The sequence below is a fragment of the Cricetulus griseus genome, assembly GCF_003668045.3.
Source record: "Cricetulus griseus strain 17A/GY chromosome 1 unlocalized genomic scaffold, alternate assembly CriGri-PICRH-1.0 chr1_0, whole genome shotgun sequence".
Taxonomy (NCBI): Eukaryota; Metazoa; Chordata; class Mammalia; order Rodentia; family Cricetidae; genus Cricetulus; species Cricetulus griseus.
In genome coordinates, this window is record NW_023276806.1 from 71091293 (window position 1) to 71109192 (window position 17900).

Below are 17900 nucleotides of genomic sequence, written 5' to 3' on the forward strand. Positions count from 1 at the left end.
GACCAGACTGGTGAAACCCACAGAAACAGCTGACCTGAACATCCGGGAACTCTTGCTCCCAAGACTGATGGCTGGAATACAAGCAGGGGACTGATCCAGACCCCAAGAGCATGGGTTTCATTGAAGAAACCTCGGAAATCTGCAGGACCTCCTGTAGTAGTTCAGTACTTCTCCCTAGCATAGGTGTGGACTTTGGGAGCCCATTCCACATAGAGGAATACTCCCTGAGCCAAGACACACAGGAGTGGGCCTAGGCCCTATCCCAAAGGATATGATAGACTCTGATGACATCCTATGGAAGGCCTCACCATCCAGGGGGAGCAGAAAGGATTTATGATAGGTAGGGTTTTAGTTGGGGGGGGGGTTGGTAGGGGAGGATGGGAGGGAGATGGGAACTGGGATCGTCATGTAAAACAATCCTGTTTCTAATTCAAATAAAAATCTGAAAGAAAAGGAAAAAAATCAATAAATCATGGAGGGCAACTACCACATAACCACTTTATTCAACTCAAAAATTCAATCTTACATTGGAAACATGTGGGATAATTTAATCTATAGATACAATTATTAAGGTCTTGTACCTGGATTCTCCTCATTTATAGCTTACTCTAAGAGGCCACCAAACAGATTCCAATGTAACCCTTCATTTAGATGACAGTCCAGGGACATAGAAAAGTCATTGACTTGTTTAATTGCCTCCTTTTAAGACCATACAGACCAGTTACTGGTCAAGAGGAGACTCTCTGGTGTTGAAATGACTGCAGAAAAATAATTGTCACTTAACTCCTAGGCACCCATCAAAAAGAGCTTCCTCATATCCAATCTTGATCTTGTGCATTTAGAAACCTTCCCTTCTACTTGATATGGGATATTTAAATACAGAAAAGTTTTGTGTCACAAAACTAAACACTAAAAATACATTGATTCTTGATGAAACTATCTGACTTGAGGTTAGTATAAATCCAAGTCTTGTGATCTTGCCTAAGATGGCTCATGACAGATATTTCTGTGGAAGTTAACTGACCAGTTTAACTACTATGATATGCCCAGAGCTTGAGTTCATTCTATGAGGTTTAAAAGTATCCACCTTTCTCTTGCATTCAGCATTACACAGACAACCAAATGAAGTTTGTGATGCTCTTTTATACTTGCCTTCAAATGCTAAGAATGTTAGATTTTTTATTCTATATGCCAATTTTCTGTTCTCAGCACTGGGTCTACTTGTGGATGATTTTGATTAAATCTGAACAGAACCAGACTCTGAATAGACCTGGCATCATAGACATTTTCTACATGAAGAGCTGATTCACAGAAGCAAGGCAAGAAACCCATTCTTTTGGGTTTATGGAATAATAAAAGATCATGGAGACAGATTCTCAGTCTCGGATACAACTGCCTTCAAATTCCAGTTTTGTCAACTCTTAGTTGACCTTGAACAATTTTACAAACCTTCGGAATCTGTTTACCACCTATAAACAAATTGTGGAATGACACCATTTAGTGTGCAGATATGCTGTGAGACTCAATTAAACAACATCTGCAAAGAGATGGCTTAGCATTGGCCTGACATAAACTGACTCCATGTTACAACACTAGCCCCCTTCCCTCTATCCTAAGGTGAATAATTTATGATGAGTGATTAATTAAAACTTCTTCAGAAAGGGAAAGGTGAGACAATCAGAGTAACATCAATATTTTGTGAAATCCTGTGAAAAAAGGTACGTAAGATATTGACTCCAAGAGCTGACCAGGGACCCATTTGTCCTCACAACTTGCCCACCAAGTCACAATGAAACATTTTGGAGGAGGCCATAAGGGTCCTCCTTATACCAACATATCCCAAGAAGGGTCAAATTAAAGAAGGCCACATAGAGATGAAGGCAATGTTAGAGGCATGCTTCCAAAAGGATTGTTACCAGCTACTAGAAGCTATCTTGGAGAGAGTAAACAGTTCTCAGACTCTACAGGCATCAAGCCTATACACACCTTGGTTTTAGAATTCTGGCCTCCAGAACTGTGAGTCTGTACTATGCTGTTATTTAAGGTCACATGTCTGTGGTATTTTGCTACAGCAGCCCTAAGAAGCCAACTCAGATAGTAATATTGGAAAAAAAAACAAACGAAATTACCACAAATTTAGAAAAATTTAGTTCAAAGACCTTGACTGATTTGTGATTCTAGAATCAGGCCACATATCATGGTTAAAATATTCTCAATGAGCCAAACGGAGTAAGTTGACTTTATAGACAGAAAGGGGTGAAAGAAAGAAGAAAGAGAACAAGTGATGGGCCATTTCAAAGCTACTTTTCTTATAAAGATTAAAGCAAAAGAAAATTCCCTATGACATTGGCTGAACTTCTCTGATTCATGAATTGGATTTTGAATTTTCTCTTGACATCAACAAGAAGAGATCATGTGTGACTTCATGTGATTTTGGTCTGTTGAGCCTGGTGCAGAACCAGTAACGCTCTAGCTATTTTACTTAATGATAATCATTATAATTAGTAGACCAGAGCTCTATATTCTTATGTAAAGCATATAATTTGCCTCCTCCTTCATGAGAACATTGCGACAATGGGTACAAACTATTTTTAAAATATTTAAAAATAAGATTAAATATACATAATAAATCCACACTTCCATTATTGTTGTGCTTTCTTGTCTATTGAGGGTTCAGTGGCTAGAGAAAATTATAGTCTTGAAGGAGAAACTTGTATATGTGTGTTTGTGCGTGTGGCAGTTGTAACCAAATGCTGACTCATATGTTTATTTCAGTGCTGCTATAATTACTTTATGAAAAATAAACAAGGTACCCGACAGATGCCAGATGCTGTTAGAATAATAAAACAGAAGGCTGGTTTATTTTGATGCTCTAGAAAAAAATAGACAATGCATAACCGATGTCAGTATATCTGTGTGGAATGGTGACAAATAAAACACTTCCTTCTCCCTTTATTGTCTCGTAACTGTCTTCACTCTAGCCCAGAGGATGGACTCTGTCCATCTGAAGGTTTCCATTGTGACAGGACGAACTGATGCTTGCTCCACCTAACCATCTCACAGGAGACAGGTCACCACACTCTGGGCATCTGAGTACCCCTGAGAGAAACAGAATAATAATGGCATCTACTTGCTGAACTTCTATGGAGCTCAGACAGCAGCTATTCATGAAGCAGACATGAAGCAGAGTTATGGACATCTCAAATTTACCTCAGTGTAGAACACCGAAACTCCCACACACATTGGAAAGGACCCTATATATGCACAGAAATGAAAGTGTCATCTGTCATCTGTTATATTAACCCCTTGCTTTTCATATGGACTTTCAAGGCATAGCAAAGGTTCAGTGTACTTTAAAACTGTTCACGACCCAGAAATACATTATCCTGAATTGCTTTGACTTTAATTATCTTAGCAAAGATTTGGTCAGATTCTACAATTTCCTTTAAATATGTGACATCTAGTAAAAATCATTTGACAGGCCAAAGAGGTGGCTCAGCAGTCAAGAAGACTTCCTGCTATTCCAGAGGATCCAAGTTTGGTTTACTTGCACCCACATTGGGCAGCATAATCAACTGTACCTCCAGCCCCAGAGGATCTGATTTCCTCTTCTTCTGTCTATAGAACACCTGCACCCATGTATACACACAGACACACAGATTCTCTCTCTCTCTCTCTCTCTCTCTCTCTCTCTCTCTCTCTCTCTCTCTCTCACACACACACACACACACACACACAGAGAGAGAGAGAGAGAGAGAGAGAGAGAGAGAGAGACAAACACACACACAGAGATATGATAAGTAGATGACAGATAGATAATTTTTAATAAAAGTATTTAAAAACATTCCTTCACAAAGAAGTTACCTATTTAGCTTTAAAAAAAACTTGAAAATTTTGTTTGTTTTTCAACCTCAATGTGAAGTTACTCATCCAACTACCTCCATTTTTGTGGGTGATTTGAGTCCTAGGCAGATGGTGCTTCCCAAACACACAAAACAGAATTAATACCTTGGTATATACCTTGACTTGCACTCTAAAGATCTCCTCTAAATCAGTTATTTTGATCTTTTTATGAAGTCTAGTTTTAAACTGTGTAGTCAATCTTGTCCATATCTGTATGTAAGCAATTCCAAGATAAAACAATGTTACAATTTACACTTGAATGTAATGCTGCCTATCTATATTTTAAACATCAGTCTTAGTGAGGCATGGTGATTTATATGTGCACTTAGAAGGAACACCATGAACTTGAGGCCAGCCTGTAATACCATGAGATTCTGCCTCAAAAAATGTGTAAGTAAATAAATTTTAGTCTCTCCTGATAGCGTTTGAACCCATACATTTATATATTGGAAAGTAAATTTACAATGCTAAATCCAGTTAGATAATGGCATGGAATTCTTATAATCTTATTTTAGTCTTTTTATTTTCACCAAAAATAAGATTAGTGCTCATTAAAAAATATGAGGCTTACAAAAGGTCAAAATTTAAGAAATTAACAACAACAAAAAGAAGATAAGGAGGAGGGAGAAGAAATAATTAACAGAAGACTCCAAACCTCAGGGGAAATGTTTGAAAAGCTGCCTGGACAGACAGATTTCAGGAAGAGTACTACCTCTGGCAAGACTTCAGGGTTCCAGTGAGAACATGCTGGCATGAAAGTTGAGAACATGGCCCTTTACTATGAGGGGTGTGCCCTGTTCAGCATGACCCATGTACACCAGCGGGAGTTGGGAGAAGTGGACAATAGAAAAAGAAGTGAATGAGGAATGGAAGGTCTCCCTAACGTGTGTCCTTGAAGAGTCCACTGCCCAGGAAATAGCAATAAACAATCCTCTTTGTCAGTGGGTGAGTCACAAGGAGGGTGTTGTGGGAAGAATGGGGAGAAGTTGTTGAAATCATACAGAAATGTTCATTTTTATGCTGTAGCTGGTGAATTAGAGAAAAAGAATGCAGTTGCAAACTATAAGCCATCAGTGTGTTCACCTTGAAACTGGAACACTCCAGATGATTGAGGTGGAAAATTGCTCCTTCATAAGAATTTCTCCTTGACTGATGCTTTGGTTATCTAACCTTTAATGGCGGCATGGGCTGTTTTTAGACATTTGCTATTTCTATGAGTTACGTATGTCATAGAATTTAATCCCAGTACTGGCTAGGCACTTCCAATTTACCTCAATACGGAATATTGAAGCTCCCACACATATTGTAAAGAACCCTATGTATGTGCAGAAATAAAAAGGCTATTACTGGCATCTGTTACATTACCTCCTTGTTTTTCCTATAGGCTTTCATTGTTTTCTAGTCCTAGCCACAGCTGTCTGTTACCCCAAGTCATCAACTACTGACCAGACTAAATATGGAGTCTATTCTAAACCAATAAAGCTGACATTATGAGCAACAGCTTCCTTCATCCTCAATCAGCTGAGTGTGACTTCATGGAAGAGGTGGGATCACCATCCTCCAATCATAAGAGGCATAAGACCTGGAATCTGTCAGAGCCAGGCTTCTGAAGGCAGACTCGCACTGCCTTTGCTGCATATGCTCAAAATGTCTGCAGATGCAGAACTTCTCGGCCATAGTCTTGAAGGGACCAGCTCCCCATTTCGGCAGCCATGACAGTAACATGTGCTTGCCACGACCTTGTCCTAGTCATTAGAAGTCAGATGCCTGCCTCGTGGCAAGGAACCAATCAGAAGTTAGCTGGTGGCGCTATGCTTTACGACTCTGGGTGTGCTTTACGGACAAGTGCACAGCAATGACACGCAGAGCATAGCCCACCCTGGGAGGGCCTAGGTATAACAACCAGTTGGCCAATCAACACAGGGCAAGCCCTCCAAGCCTGGAGGCACATCAATCCTGAGCCTGTGCGTACCCCTAGACACTCCACTTAGGCTGCCCTACAAGATCTCTTTGCAGCCGGTTCAAGCTGTCTTTGGTAGCATCCGTCATGGCGGGTGGGTGAAAGGCCCGAGCTAACATGGGGTTAGCTCGTTAAACAACAATAAAGCCTCATGCAGTTTGCAGCAAGCTTTCGAATCCGCCTGGTGATTGGGGTGACCGTGGTCCTGGGCTGGGACCCTGGAGGCCTGAGTTTTCCGGGGGTCTAACAGTCTTATCATGTCTCATGACATTAACTATCACTCACATGAAATAAGAAAACCATGGGACATTAAAGGAACCTTAGTGGGGAACTTCTCTTTCTGCATTGGTCCTCAGACTCCCACCCCAAAAACAATTGGTTTGTAAAATGTGAATATGATAAGTCTCTGAAATAATAAGTTAACAATAAAAAAGGCTAAAAATTAAGCCACATCAGGAAACATTAAGCAACCTACTGAACTGAACCTTGACTCAAATAATCTGCCAAATCCTAGTAACCTTGAGTAAGCTTTCCCTTTAATGACCTGGTGGTGTTCAGCAGGCAGAAAACCAGACCACAGTCTTCTGTAGAACAGCCAGGCATTGGGAGCCTGTCTAGAACTGTCTGATAAAATTATTCCACCAAGTTTCAGTTGAAAGATGAAATAGAAATAAATTACTTCATCTCCAATGGACTGCAAAGGAATTGTCTGATGGGAAACTCAGTGCTTTTGAGAATTCCTGAATATGAAGTAGCTCTTGTATTAATCTGAAGTCTGGATTAACAATACAGATAATGTGGTAAAATTGAAGACAAGAAAAAAATTAAGTGGCACAGACATAGCACTGGGGATGACCTCAGAGATGCAGCATAGTCCAGACATACAGGGTACCTGGAGTTCCATGGTGTGTGTATGTGTGTGTGAGAGAGAGAGGGAGGGAGGGAGAGGGAGGGAGAGACAGAGAGAGAGGGAGATGGAGGGAGAGGGAGGGAGAGAGAGAGACAGACAGACAGACAGACAGACAGACCGACAGACACAAAGATAGAGAGACAGAGAAGGAATTGAATGAGGACTGATATTTCCTTACAGCATTTGAGCAAAAGCAAGTCACAAGAAGTTTCTAGGGGAACCCGCCTTCATTGTTAGGGTTCAAGGAATTCTCTCAGATAAAGATCCAAGCTCAGGGTTTAAAAAGGAAAAAAATAACGAAGAAATACATTAGTATGAATGAATCTGAGAAACAATGATCTATTTAAACAGGAAAAGACCTAAAGAAACAGACAAATGCCCTAGTTAAGACAAAAAATGTCAGCATTAATTCAACCATGCATTCCTGGCTGAAAAGAACAGGAGGGCTGCAAAGATGGGCCACTCAGTAATGTTCAGGGTCTCCCTACCCACAAGAAAAAGCACATACCTGCCCTTCTAGTGCTGGCAGAAACAGGTCCAAGAGCTTAGCCAGTCTATGCAAAGCAGCAAGTTCCAGTGTCAGCAAGAGACCTTGGCTCAAAAACTATGGTGAGGAGTTACAGAAGACACCTGATGGAAACCTCTGACCTCCACATGTATGTGTACATACATATATTCACACCTATACACACATGTACATACAAATGAACATAACACTTATACACATAGTTTCACAAACACATACAAAAGAAACAATACTCCTATTTCTAAATTACTCCCCAATTAGTTTCCTCTGTTCTGTCTTACTGCTTTCTCCTTACGGACAATCTTTATTATACCTGGATTATTAAAATATCTGGGTTTTCTACTCCCATAATCTACAAGCACAATACTGCCAGGGTCAGCCTTACATATCAGCTTTATTACATCATGTAACTGATCCAAACCCTCACTTCATACCTTAACTCTAGCGATAACTAGGCTTATGCCACTCTATCACTACCTTTTTCCATAAGCTGCCCACTCAGTGGAGCATCCAGCCTTCCCTTTACCACACTGTCCTTGTCAGATGGGCGACTTCCACTGTCATTAATAGCTCTTATCCTCCCCCCACACCTCACTAATAGAAGTTTCTGAACCATCCATGATTGAAGCAAGGGGAGAGAAGGAAGAGGGCGGTGAGGAAGCTCTTTCCTGACAGACACTGTCATAATGACCTAGCAGAAAGAATTTTTAGACTGTGCAGTTGTCTAAAAATTGTTTTCTTTTCCAGGGACTGTGTTAGTCTACTTTCCATTATTATAACAAATACCCAAGAGAATCAACCTAAGAAGGGTTTGTTTTGGATCATAGTTTTGGCTCAATACAGGTCACATGTGAGGTAGCTCAAATGGTGATTACATCTCCTAAGTGGTGCTTTGTCTCCTTGTGAGCTTCCTGTGTCAACAACAGGAGGAGGTAATCCTATCTGACAAGAAGAGTGTGGACAAAAGAATGTTGGAAAGTTCCATATGCTTTGTGGACCCTTGGCCCTGTTGTTTTGGGACCTGTGGGGAGACAGCCCAATACGATGACAGCACATAACAGAGGAAGCAAAGAAAGAGAAAGAATAAGAGATGCAATAGTTCCAAGATCCCCTTCAAGGTCACCCACTAAGGTGCCTTTTATCTCCTTTTATCTCCCCTTAAGTCTTGTCTCTTAGAACTTCTGACATCTCGGCCGGGCAGTGGTGGTACATGCCCTTAATCCCAGCACTCGGGAAGCAGAGGCAGGAGGATCTCTGTGAGTTCAAGACCACACTTGTCTACAAGAGTCAGTTCCAGGACAGCCTCCAAAGCCACAGAGAAACCCTGATTTGAAAATAATAATAATAATAATAATAATAATAATAATAATAATAAATATCTAACATCTCCCAGTAGGATCCAGTCTGTGGACCAAGCTATAACTCAATGGGCACGGGAAGGACTTTCAAGATAGCATCTTCACTTATAATGTTTGTTACTGCTTCTCTTCTTCTGAAGAATTGGAGGCATGCCCTGTGGTCCTGAAAAGACTGAGCCTAAAAATACCACCAGGTTTCTCTGTCAGAATCAGCTGAATCCAGGGAAGCATAAAGCTCTGTTCGTTCCTACAAGCTCCTGGAATGTGCTTTGTCTCCACTTCAGAAGTGATTCCTTTATTCTTCTGCCAGTCATTTTTTTTCCTTCAGATTTCTCAGATGACTGCCAGACATGAGTCTTCTGTGAACCTTACTATTAATACTCAGAGAGCATGTACTATGTTCTCCAAATAGTCAAGGTAAGGTGCAGATTCCTCACCCCAGAGCAACCCATAATTCAACAGCAGCTCCATCAAAACTATCCATCTTTCCCTTCCAGTCTGCCAACCTTCTATACCTTTAACAAGATGACTCTTTTTCATATAACCCACATAACATCCACAATTCCTGTGGAATGCAGGATTTGTTGTTTAGTTTACAGTTCAAACTTACATTTTGGTTTCTTGTTATAAATACCTACTAAGCTTGTCCACCCCCAGATCTGATTCTCTGAAATCATTAAGGTTTTCCAGACTATGCCACACCTGTTCTATAAGTGCCACAGCCCATGTTCCATATGACCCATAACACCTTGCATGGTTATTCCAGATTTTGCAGCATTCTCATTATTGTGATTGTGTTTAGCACATGGAGATTTTTCTGAGTTATTCTTTCTTGTGGAAAGCAATACAGTCCCCTTAATGAGTCAGAGTGTCTGGGAATGCAACTCAGGGGCAGGGCACCTGCAAGGTCCTGGGTTCAACCCCAATATCTGCCCCACCCAAAGAAATTAGAGAACAAAAAACAAAACAATAATTCTTTGGCTCTCAGGAAGTTTTTTGTTGTTTTTAAATGTGCTGACCAAAAGAGGAGCCAACTGAGGTCAACAAGAAGAGAACAACCATCAGATATGGACAACTGGGTCTTGGATATTTTGTTGAATGAACATTCATCACTTGAAAGAGGAGAAAACTAATGAAGTTGTGACTCTGAATACCAAACATTTAATATGTGTGTTTTCTTTAAAAACATGAATCTAAAAAGACCTAGAAATCTAGGGAAGTCAGAATGTTTGAATTTAACATTCATTTTGTTCAGATGTAACTGGAGCATAGCTAACAAAGAGAAAGCAGAATTTGTGTGTGTGTGTATGTGTGTGTGTGTGTGTGTGTGTGTGTGTGTGTGTGAGTGTGTGTGTGTGTGTGTGTAAGAGAGAGAGTGAGAGAGAGAGAGAGAGAAAGAGAGAGACAGAGAGAGAGAGACAGAGAGAGAGAGAGACAGACAGAGAGAGAGAGAGAGAGAGAGAGAGAGAGAGAGAGAGAGAGAGAGAGAATGTCACTTGGCACTTTGTTTGTGGGTATGCATGGAGCCTTGAGCTCAGTGATGGGTATCTTCAACAATTGCTTCTCCATTCATCTCGAGATAGCGTGTTTTGTTGAACCTGGGCCTCATCTGTCTAAACTGGCTGGCCACTAAGTCCCAAGAATCCTCCTGTCTCCACTGCCCCAGTGCTGGGACTACATGTGCATATAACCATGTCAAGTTTTTGCATGGGTACTGAAGATGAAAATTTGGGTCCTCATGCTTGGCAGCAAGCACTTTGCCAATGAACTGTCTCTATCCCCTGAGATCAATGTTCTTAAATAAGATTAACTCTACTAAAAGTTGAAAGGCCAGAAAAAATCTTTATCTACTATGTGTGCCACACATAAAATGTAATTGTGTGTACATTACCAACTAAGTAGTAAAAATCATAAATTAATAGATCTCTTAGCATATACATTTAGCAGCTTGAAATCTGTAACACTGTGTCTTCATACTTCAAGCACAGCGATTGTTCAGCTCCCATTTTTTATTTTTATTTTTTTCATTAGCTACTGGTACAAGGACCAACTTCAACCTTGAAAAACAGATACTGATAAATTTTCAGATCACTGATTATCCTGTTTTAATAAGTATTTGGATTTACATACTGTGTTGATCTGTTTTCATTCTCAACTTGTCACAACCTAGAATCATCTTTGAAGTGAGCCTTAGTGAGGAATTACCTAAATCAGTCTGACCTATGAGCATGTCTCTGTGGCACTGTTGATTTTTTAGTTGATGCGGGAAGAGACAGATCCTCATCAGTATCACTATCCCCTCCTCACAGGATCCTGAACAGTACAAGACAAAGTTAGCTGAGAACAAGCAAGCAAACAAGCAAGAATGTATACATTTTGCATTTTGCTCTTGACTATGGATATAGATATCTTCTTGAGTTCTGACTACTCGGCAATGCTCTATGATCTGGAACTGCATGGCAAATAAACTCTTTCTACGTAAAAGTTGCCTGGAACCAGGACCCATGCAAGTCCTTAGCTCCATTGTCATTTGTCTATGCTCTTCATCATGCAACATTTTTATTTTTAAAACTCCCATTTATTAGGTTGAAATGGGCTTTGGATTTACAGAATAGTGAAAAACTATAAAGTAAAGATCATCTTTCAATTGAATCTTCCATACAATTTTAAATGCATGCAATAACTAGCTAAGTGATATTAACTTCCAATATTTTGGAAAAGATGAAATATTGTTATTATGAAATAACCTGTGGGTCACTACTATTCAGGCTTGTATAGGAAGTTATTTTGAGAAATCATTCTTACCTGTATTTACTTGAATAAGAATATTTATCTTACCTTTGTTCCTTTGGTTTAACAACAGTACCAGTAATAGAAAGAACACAGGAATGGAAGTTGAGTAAGAAAGCTAAGTGTTGGGTTTATTACTGTGCCTGTGAGTAAGTCAGATTCATAGGGTAACTGAATTTCTAATTTTCACATTGACATAAAAATATGCTCATCTACTAAACATGCTAAAAAATTTTCAAGAAAGCAGTATATGAAAAAGATGTTTAAAATACTAAGTGAGACACTATCTTAACCACATTTTCCATATTGTGGTGGTTTTAAAGAAAATGGCCCCCAAAGGGAGTGGCACTATCAGGAGGTGTGGCCATGTTGGAGGAAGTGCTTTCCTGTGGGGGTGGGCTTTGAGGTCTCCTATGCTCAAGTTATGTCCAGTGTCACAGTGTAGTCCCTATTGCCTTCAGATCAAGAGGTATGGCCTTGTTGGAGTAGGTGTGGCCTTGTTGGAGGAAGTGCTTCCCTGTGGGGGGTAGGCCTTGAGGTCTCCTATGTTCAAGCTATGTCCAGTGTCACAGTCCTGTTCCTGTTGCTCTCTGATCAAGATGTAGAGCTTTCAATTCCCTCTCCAACACCATGTCTGCCTGCATGCCACCATGTTTCCTACCATGATGAAAGTAGACTAAACCTCTGAAACTGTAACCTACCCAAATTAAATGTTTTCCTTTATAAGAGTTGCTGTGGTCATGGTGTCTCTTCACAGCGATTGAAATCCTAACTAAGACACATATATTGCCTATTTCCACGTTTGGGTACATCACCAGATACTTTCTAGTTTATTTTCCTTCCTTCATTCACTGAGGCCATGGATTTGTGAAGATCTTTCCATTTTTGTGAGTCTATGCTCTCATTCTGAAAGCACTCATGAGAACATTCTCTAGCATGCTTTTGTTTCCTTTGAAAGTAACATTTACTCATTAGGTGCTCATGATTAATTTCAGATTCTGCTTGCATGTACAAGGAAAGCCATTTATTTGGCATGCGCAGGCTCACATCCCTTATAAAATGAGGTATGGTATTAATTTATTAACTACACAGCAGAACATCAAATGTTAAGCACAGGAGAGTGGCAATCATGAAGAATTATGAGAATCATTGCATGGCAAGAAATCTGAGCATAGAGCTAACATTAGGAAAGAATCTGCTCTGGAAATAAAGAAAAACAGCCTTGCTACATCACTGATCATCTGTATTAGAGTCCTCACAATTCATACACAAGACTCATTACAGTAACACTGGGGCACTGCTGCCCTGGGCTGGCAGATGGCTACCCATTTGATAATTCATTTTTCTATAGTGCAAAGCTTGAACCTTTGTATATACTACAATCAAACTTGGGCTGGATGGCATAAATCTATTCCTTTAAGCACCATTGAGAGAAATGTCTGTCTGTGTCATTCACCCATGTATTCAGCACACCTAGACCAGTGTCGGGTACATTAAACATTGATGAATGTGTTGCACAGATGATCTTGCTTCCATTTTTCTGGTTAAATATATGAGCTGTGTGTGTGTGTGTGTGTGTGTGTGTGTGTGTGTGTGTGTGTGCGCGCGCGCGCGCGTGCGCGCCCTTCCATTTTTCTGGTTAAATAGATGAGCTACCTGAGAGTGTATGTGTATGTGTGCTCTCTTGAGACAGTGTCTCTCACTGACCTGGCAGCCAGCAAGCTCCCAGGAGCCTCTTTGCACATATAGCCCAAGGTTAAAGACACTGAATTGGCAGTTAAATTGTCTTCAGTAAAAAATAATTAAGTATATAAGACAAAATCAAAGATAAGTGACGGCTATTTATGCTACTATGAAAAGTACTTCAAAAATGGAGGCGGCTGGTTGTGGTGGCACATGCCAGGTGGAAAATTATGCTACAGAGACAGAGGCAGGAGGATCATCACAACCTGGAGGCTTTCAAAGACTTCACCTTGGGTCTCAAGATGGTTTGACTGGTAAGTATATTTGCAGCCAAACATGAAAACCTGAGTTGGATCCATGGATCCCATAGGGTAAAAGGAGAGAATAGTATTTTACAGCTTGTTCTCTGACCTCCACATATGGCCACACCACACACACACTGTAAAAACAGACTTAAACAGAATGAAAATAGCTGTGTGTAAGTTATAAATAGAAAAAAATACATGAGAGGGGAGCTATTAATAAATCTGCTTCTTGTTTTTTCCTCTTAAAACCCAAAACAGAGTGGTCTGCTTCTCGCCCACATCAAAGCAAGCCAGTGGACTAAGAATGAGAGCATGGAAGGCTCCAGCCAGCATCTCTCTCCTCGTGCCTGAATGCAGTCTCCAAAAATGTCCTTTGAATGAGCAACAAACATAGAAAACCAGAAACAGAAGATAAACCCACAAGAGCAGACAACCACGACTCTGTCACATCCACATCCAGTTTCCTTCAAACCATTTCTCTTCCCAGAAGAGCACAGTAAGTCTATGCTCTGTTTTCAAAGCATGGGTATTGGGTGTGGCACAAACAGATCAATGAGTGATCTCTTCTTTTTAGCAAAACATAAACCTCCAACACAAATTAAGCAAGCTTTCAAATATCATACATGGTACAAAAAAAAATGATTCACATAAAGGATGGATGGGACTGAAAGCAAGAGAGGGGGTATCCTTCAGAGATGGGTGAGTTTGTCAGGATGCAGTGATCATGTACATGAACTCATTGAGTCTCAGCATTTTTCCACTACATAACTATCTCCCTTCTGCCTCCCTATGCAAGAATTCAGTTCCCAAAGGGAGAATTATGGCCAAGGGTACAAAGATTAAATTGAAAAGTATCCATTGAAAGAGAGTGGTCTCCACCCTGGAAAAGAAAAGAGGCTGGAGACAAAGAAAGGAGAGAGAAACTCAATCTTCACTGAGGTTGAGAGTCCTAAAAGAAATGGGAAGAAGGTACAGGGTTCCTGGCCATGCTATCACAGAGAGGATTTTAAACAAATTCCCATGCCAGCTCTTAGAAGGTTGCAGTAAGAATTCAGATCACTTTCCAATTATTTCTGGTGTCATCTATCCATTTATTTCACAAATATTTGCTGACAGAGACAATATCTCATGATTGTTTATTACCACTATTACTAGCTTTGGTAGAGATGGACTTTATGGTGAAAGAAAAGTTACTAAAACACAATGACTCCATAACAGAATAACCATATTTTAATACTATGCCTTCTCTTCTTTGAGAATATCTGTTTATAGGGCATGCTATATGGCCATTACAGAAAGAAAATATGGAGAGTTCATAAAGTCAGAAGTAGCAATCCCACTTCTGGGGATATGTCCAGTGAAAATAAATCAGTATGCCAAATAGACACCTGCCCTGTTCCTTTCATTGTGACCTTATTCATAGTAACCAGGATATGGAATGGATGAAAGGTCCATGACTGCATGGGTGAGGAAACTTCCATGCAGGTACACACAGGAAAGTTAGCCTTTCAAGTTCTATTAATTCCTTAAGCATGAATGTCCTGGAAGACATAATGTTAAGTGGGGAAAAAATTCATAGGTAAAAAGACAAACACTCCTTAATCTCACTGTGGAAGTCAAAAGAAAAAGTCAGTTTGCCAGAAGCTGAGAACAGAATGGAAGTTGCCAGAGGCTAAGGATGAAGGAAACTGAAGGACCTAATTAAATGGTATTTTGTTCACTCAGGAAGGATGAAATCACAGAATATCCATTATATAAGATAGTGACTATAATTAATAATAATGTGAAGATGCAGTTGCTTTAAAGCTGATCTTAATTGTGCTGACTACAAAAAAACTAGAAATATTTGAGGTAGCAGGAGTAACTAGCTTGATATCAGCATTTCATAATGGAAATAAACATAGGAAGCCTCCTGTTACTCTGGATGAATACAGAAACTTCTCAGTTCCACCATAGAAAGTTCTGGAACACAATGGTGCAGGTTGGAGACTGTCTATTGCCTGGATGACTTTTTCCCACAGCTAGCAATGACACTGCTCCATTCTCTAAAGGTTAAGACAAAACATTGCCAGCCTTCCTGGACTGCTTACAATTTGTGATTAAGTGCAACCAAATTCCAAATGCTGTTTGCCTGAGAAATGTCTTCCACCCAAACACACAACCATCAGAGCTGCCAACAACAGTAACCCAAGGCTACTTCCATTACAAATTTGGTCTTTGCTTAAAAAGAAAAAAAATCCCTCTGATGTGTCCCTAGATAATGACCCACATAAAGTGCTCACTGTGATTAGTAATGGCATTTGCTATGTAAAGGGTGCCAGGAAGGAAGGCACAGGGCTGACCATGGCCCACAGGGACGTCTCTTCTGTGAACAGAATGCATAACAGCTCATTCTTCAAGCTCTTCTATGGGGAGCCAGAATGATGAGTGTGCTGTCCTTTAAAAACAATTCACTAAATGCTCTTAGATCCTATCTCCTGATTATGGCTGACTTATATATTTTTGGCAATGTTACTGCCCTATGGGCCTGAATACAACAGGCAGTTAAGGTTCTCGGTTAAGATGAATTTTGAAAAAGCAGAGATAAGCAGACTAATTTCCTACCAAAGTATGTTCCTCTGATCTTTGAAATGTTAAGGGGGCCACATCAGTGAATTATTTTGAGCAAGGAAAGAGTTGCCTTGTAAAGACCACAGGCTAAACAACTCATGTCACAAGTAAGAGGGTGTGCACCTTGCAGACAGGAAGAGTGACTATGTAGTGAAGCTGGGGGAAAGGGCACACTAAGTGCATTGCATTTCCTGTGAAGACCATGACTGGCTTGTCATATCTATGTTCATCACAAATATGACAATGTACAATGTCTAAAGCCTGGCACCTGGCTGCCATGATAGAATATCCTTATGACGGCTAACTAGCCTGTGGATGCACACAACACACTATTAATGTAAAAAATTCATTCTCCCCCATTTCTCAGATCAGATAAAGAAATGGGAACAAAACAAAACCTTTGGCTTGGCTTGTAGCCTCATTTTGGAGCCAGAATATCTACAATTATTTCCAATGTTACTTGAAATCTTATGTCTTATATCTAAATACTCCAAACATTATTTTGGTGACAATAAACATAAGTAAGAGAGAGTAATACCTCGAATATTTACTTCTAGAAAACTCTGACCACTAGGTTCTTTGGAAGACGAACAGCTACTGTGTTTGGGAAATAAAAAGAATGACTGACTTTCCAACATTGATGATTGGCACTATTATGAAATAGGTCTCTAAAGATCCCCAAATCTCAGTGAGCAGAGGTGAGACTCATCCAGGTCTTGGCTAACAAAACACCAGCCTGTTTCAAACACACAGCTGTGGCCTCTGGACTTCTTCTTGGGTTTTTTTTTGGGGGGGGGCGCTGTTAAGTAGTTTAGATGTTTACTAACAGAAGGTGAAGCTGTCTCTAGGTAACATACCTGTAATGGAGTCAATGGTGAAGAGCGAGGACATGTCTCCTGGGGTGAGTTCATAAGCCACTGTTCCATACATCCCAGAATCCCTGTCACTGGCAAGAACGTTGATTATCTCAGTGCCTGGCGGGGTCTGGCCACTGATGCTTGTCACGTAAGTCGATGGATTAAAGACAGGGTGATTGTCATTCACGTCCTCCACTTCCACCCGGACAAAAGCTTGAGCACTGAGACCACCCTGTGAGAGGAATGAGCAGTGATTACAACTGAGCTTCTGTGGACACTGGAATCCAGAATAAGTAATAACCCCCAAACAGACTCTGAAACACAGCATTCGGGTGTGTGTGTGTGTGTGTGTGTGTGTGTGTGTGTGTGTGTGTGTGATACTGAGATCAAATAACTAAAAGTGGCCCTAAAATAGACTTTTGAAGCAATAGAACATATATAGTCATATAAATAAATCTTGGTTGTGCTCTTAGGTTATGAATTGCTATCCATTGTTTTAGTAAAACAAATCTCATTAGGAAATGATTTGAGAAAGGACAGTTACTGAAGGGAGCTAGACTTGTGTTATCTGGGGGAAAATGTTTCTCAAGTGGCCTTCCTAAAGGTGCAGACCCTGGCAAGTTGACCACACTCCAGAAGAAGTCTACATACCCAAGGGTATATGGATTGTTCTTAATAGTTTGGGGTTTTGTTTTGTTTTTTTAAGAGGACACAAAGTTGTGTGGATAGAGAAGAGAGAGATGGGGCCGATCTGGGAGGAGGGGGATGGTAAATACGTTCAAAATATATTTATACAATCTGGGAAGTGCATCTCAGACTGTTGAGTTCTTGCGGGCTCCATCTAAAACCAAAGGGGAGGGAACAAATAAAGTCAAAGGAAACGATCTCCTTGGGTTTCCCTGTTCTGAAGGAAAACATCTGTTCTTGCTTCCCAACACCATCTTCTGTTTCTATCTGGCACATTTTGAGACTTTTGTTATGACAAAAGTCCTTGGTAA

The 17900-nt window shown here is 40.3% G+C and overlaps 1 protein-coding gene across 1 annotated transcript in view; it reads right to left on the reverse strand.

The window, feature by feature from the left end:
- The window catches only part of Dchs2 (dachsous cadherin-related 2), a 217662-nt gene that overhangs the window by 81013 nt on the left and 118749 nt on the right, over positions 1-17900 (reverse strand). Inside the window, exon 3 of the mRNA XM_035451843.1 lies at positions 16903-17134. Within this exon, the coding sequence (XP_035307734.1) occupies positions 16903-17134 (232 nt within the window). The remainder of the gene's footprint in view (positions 1-16902; positions 17135-17900) is intronic.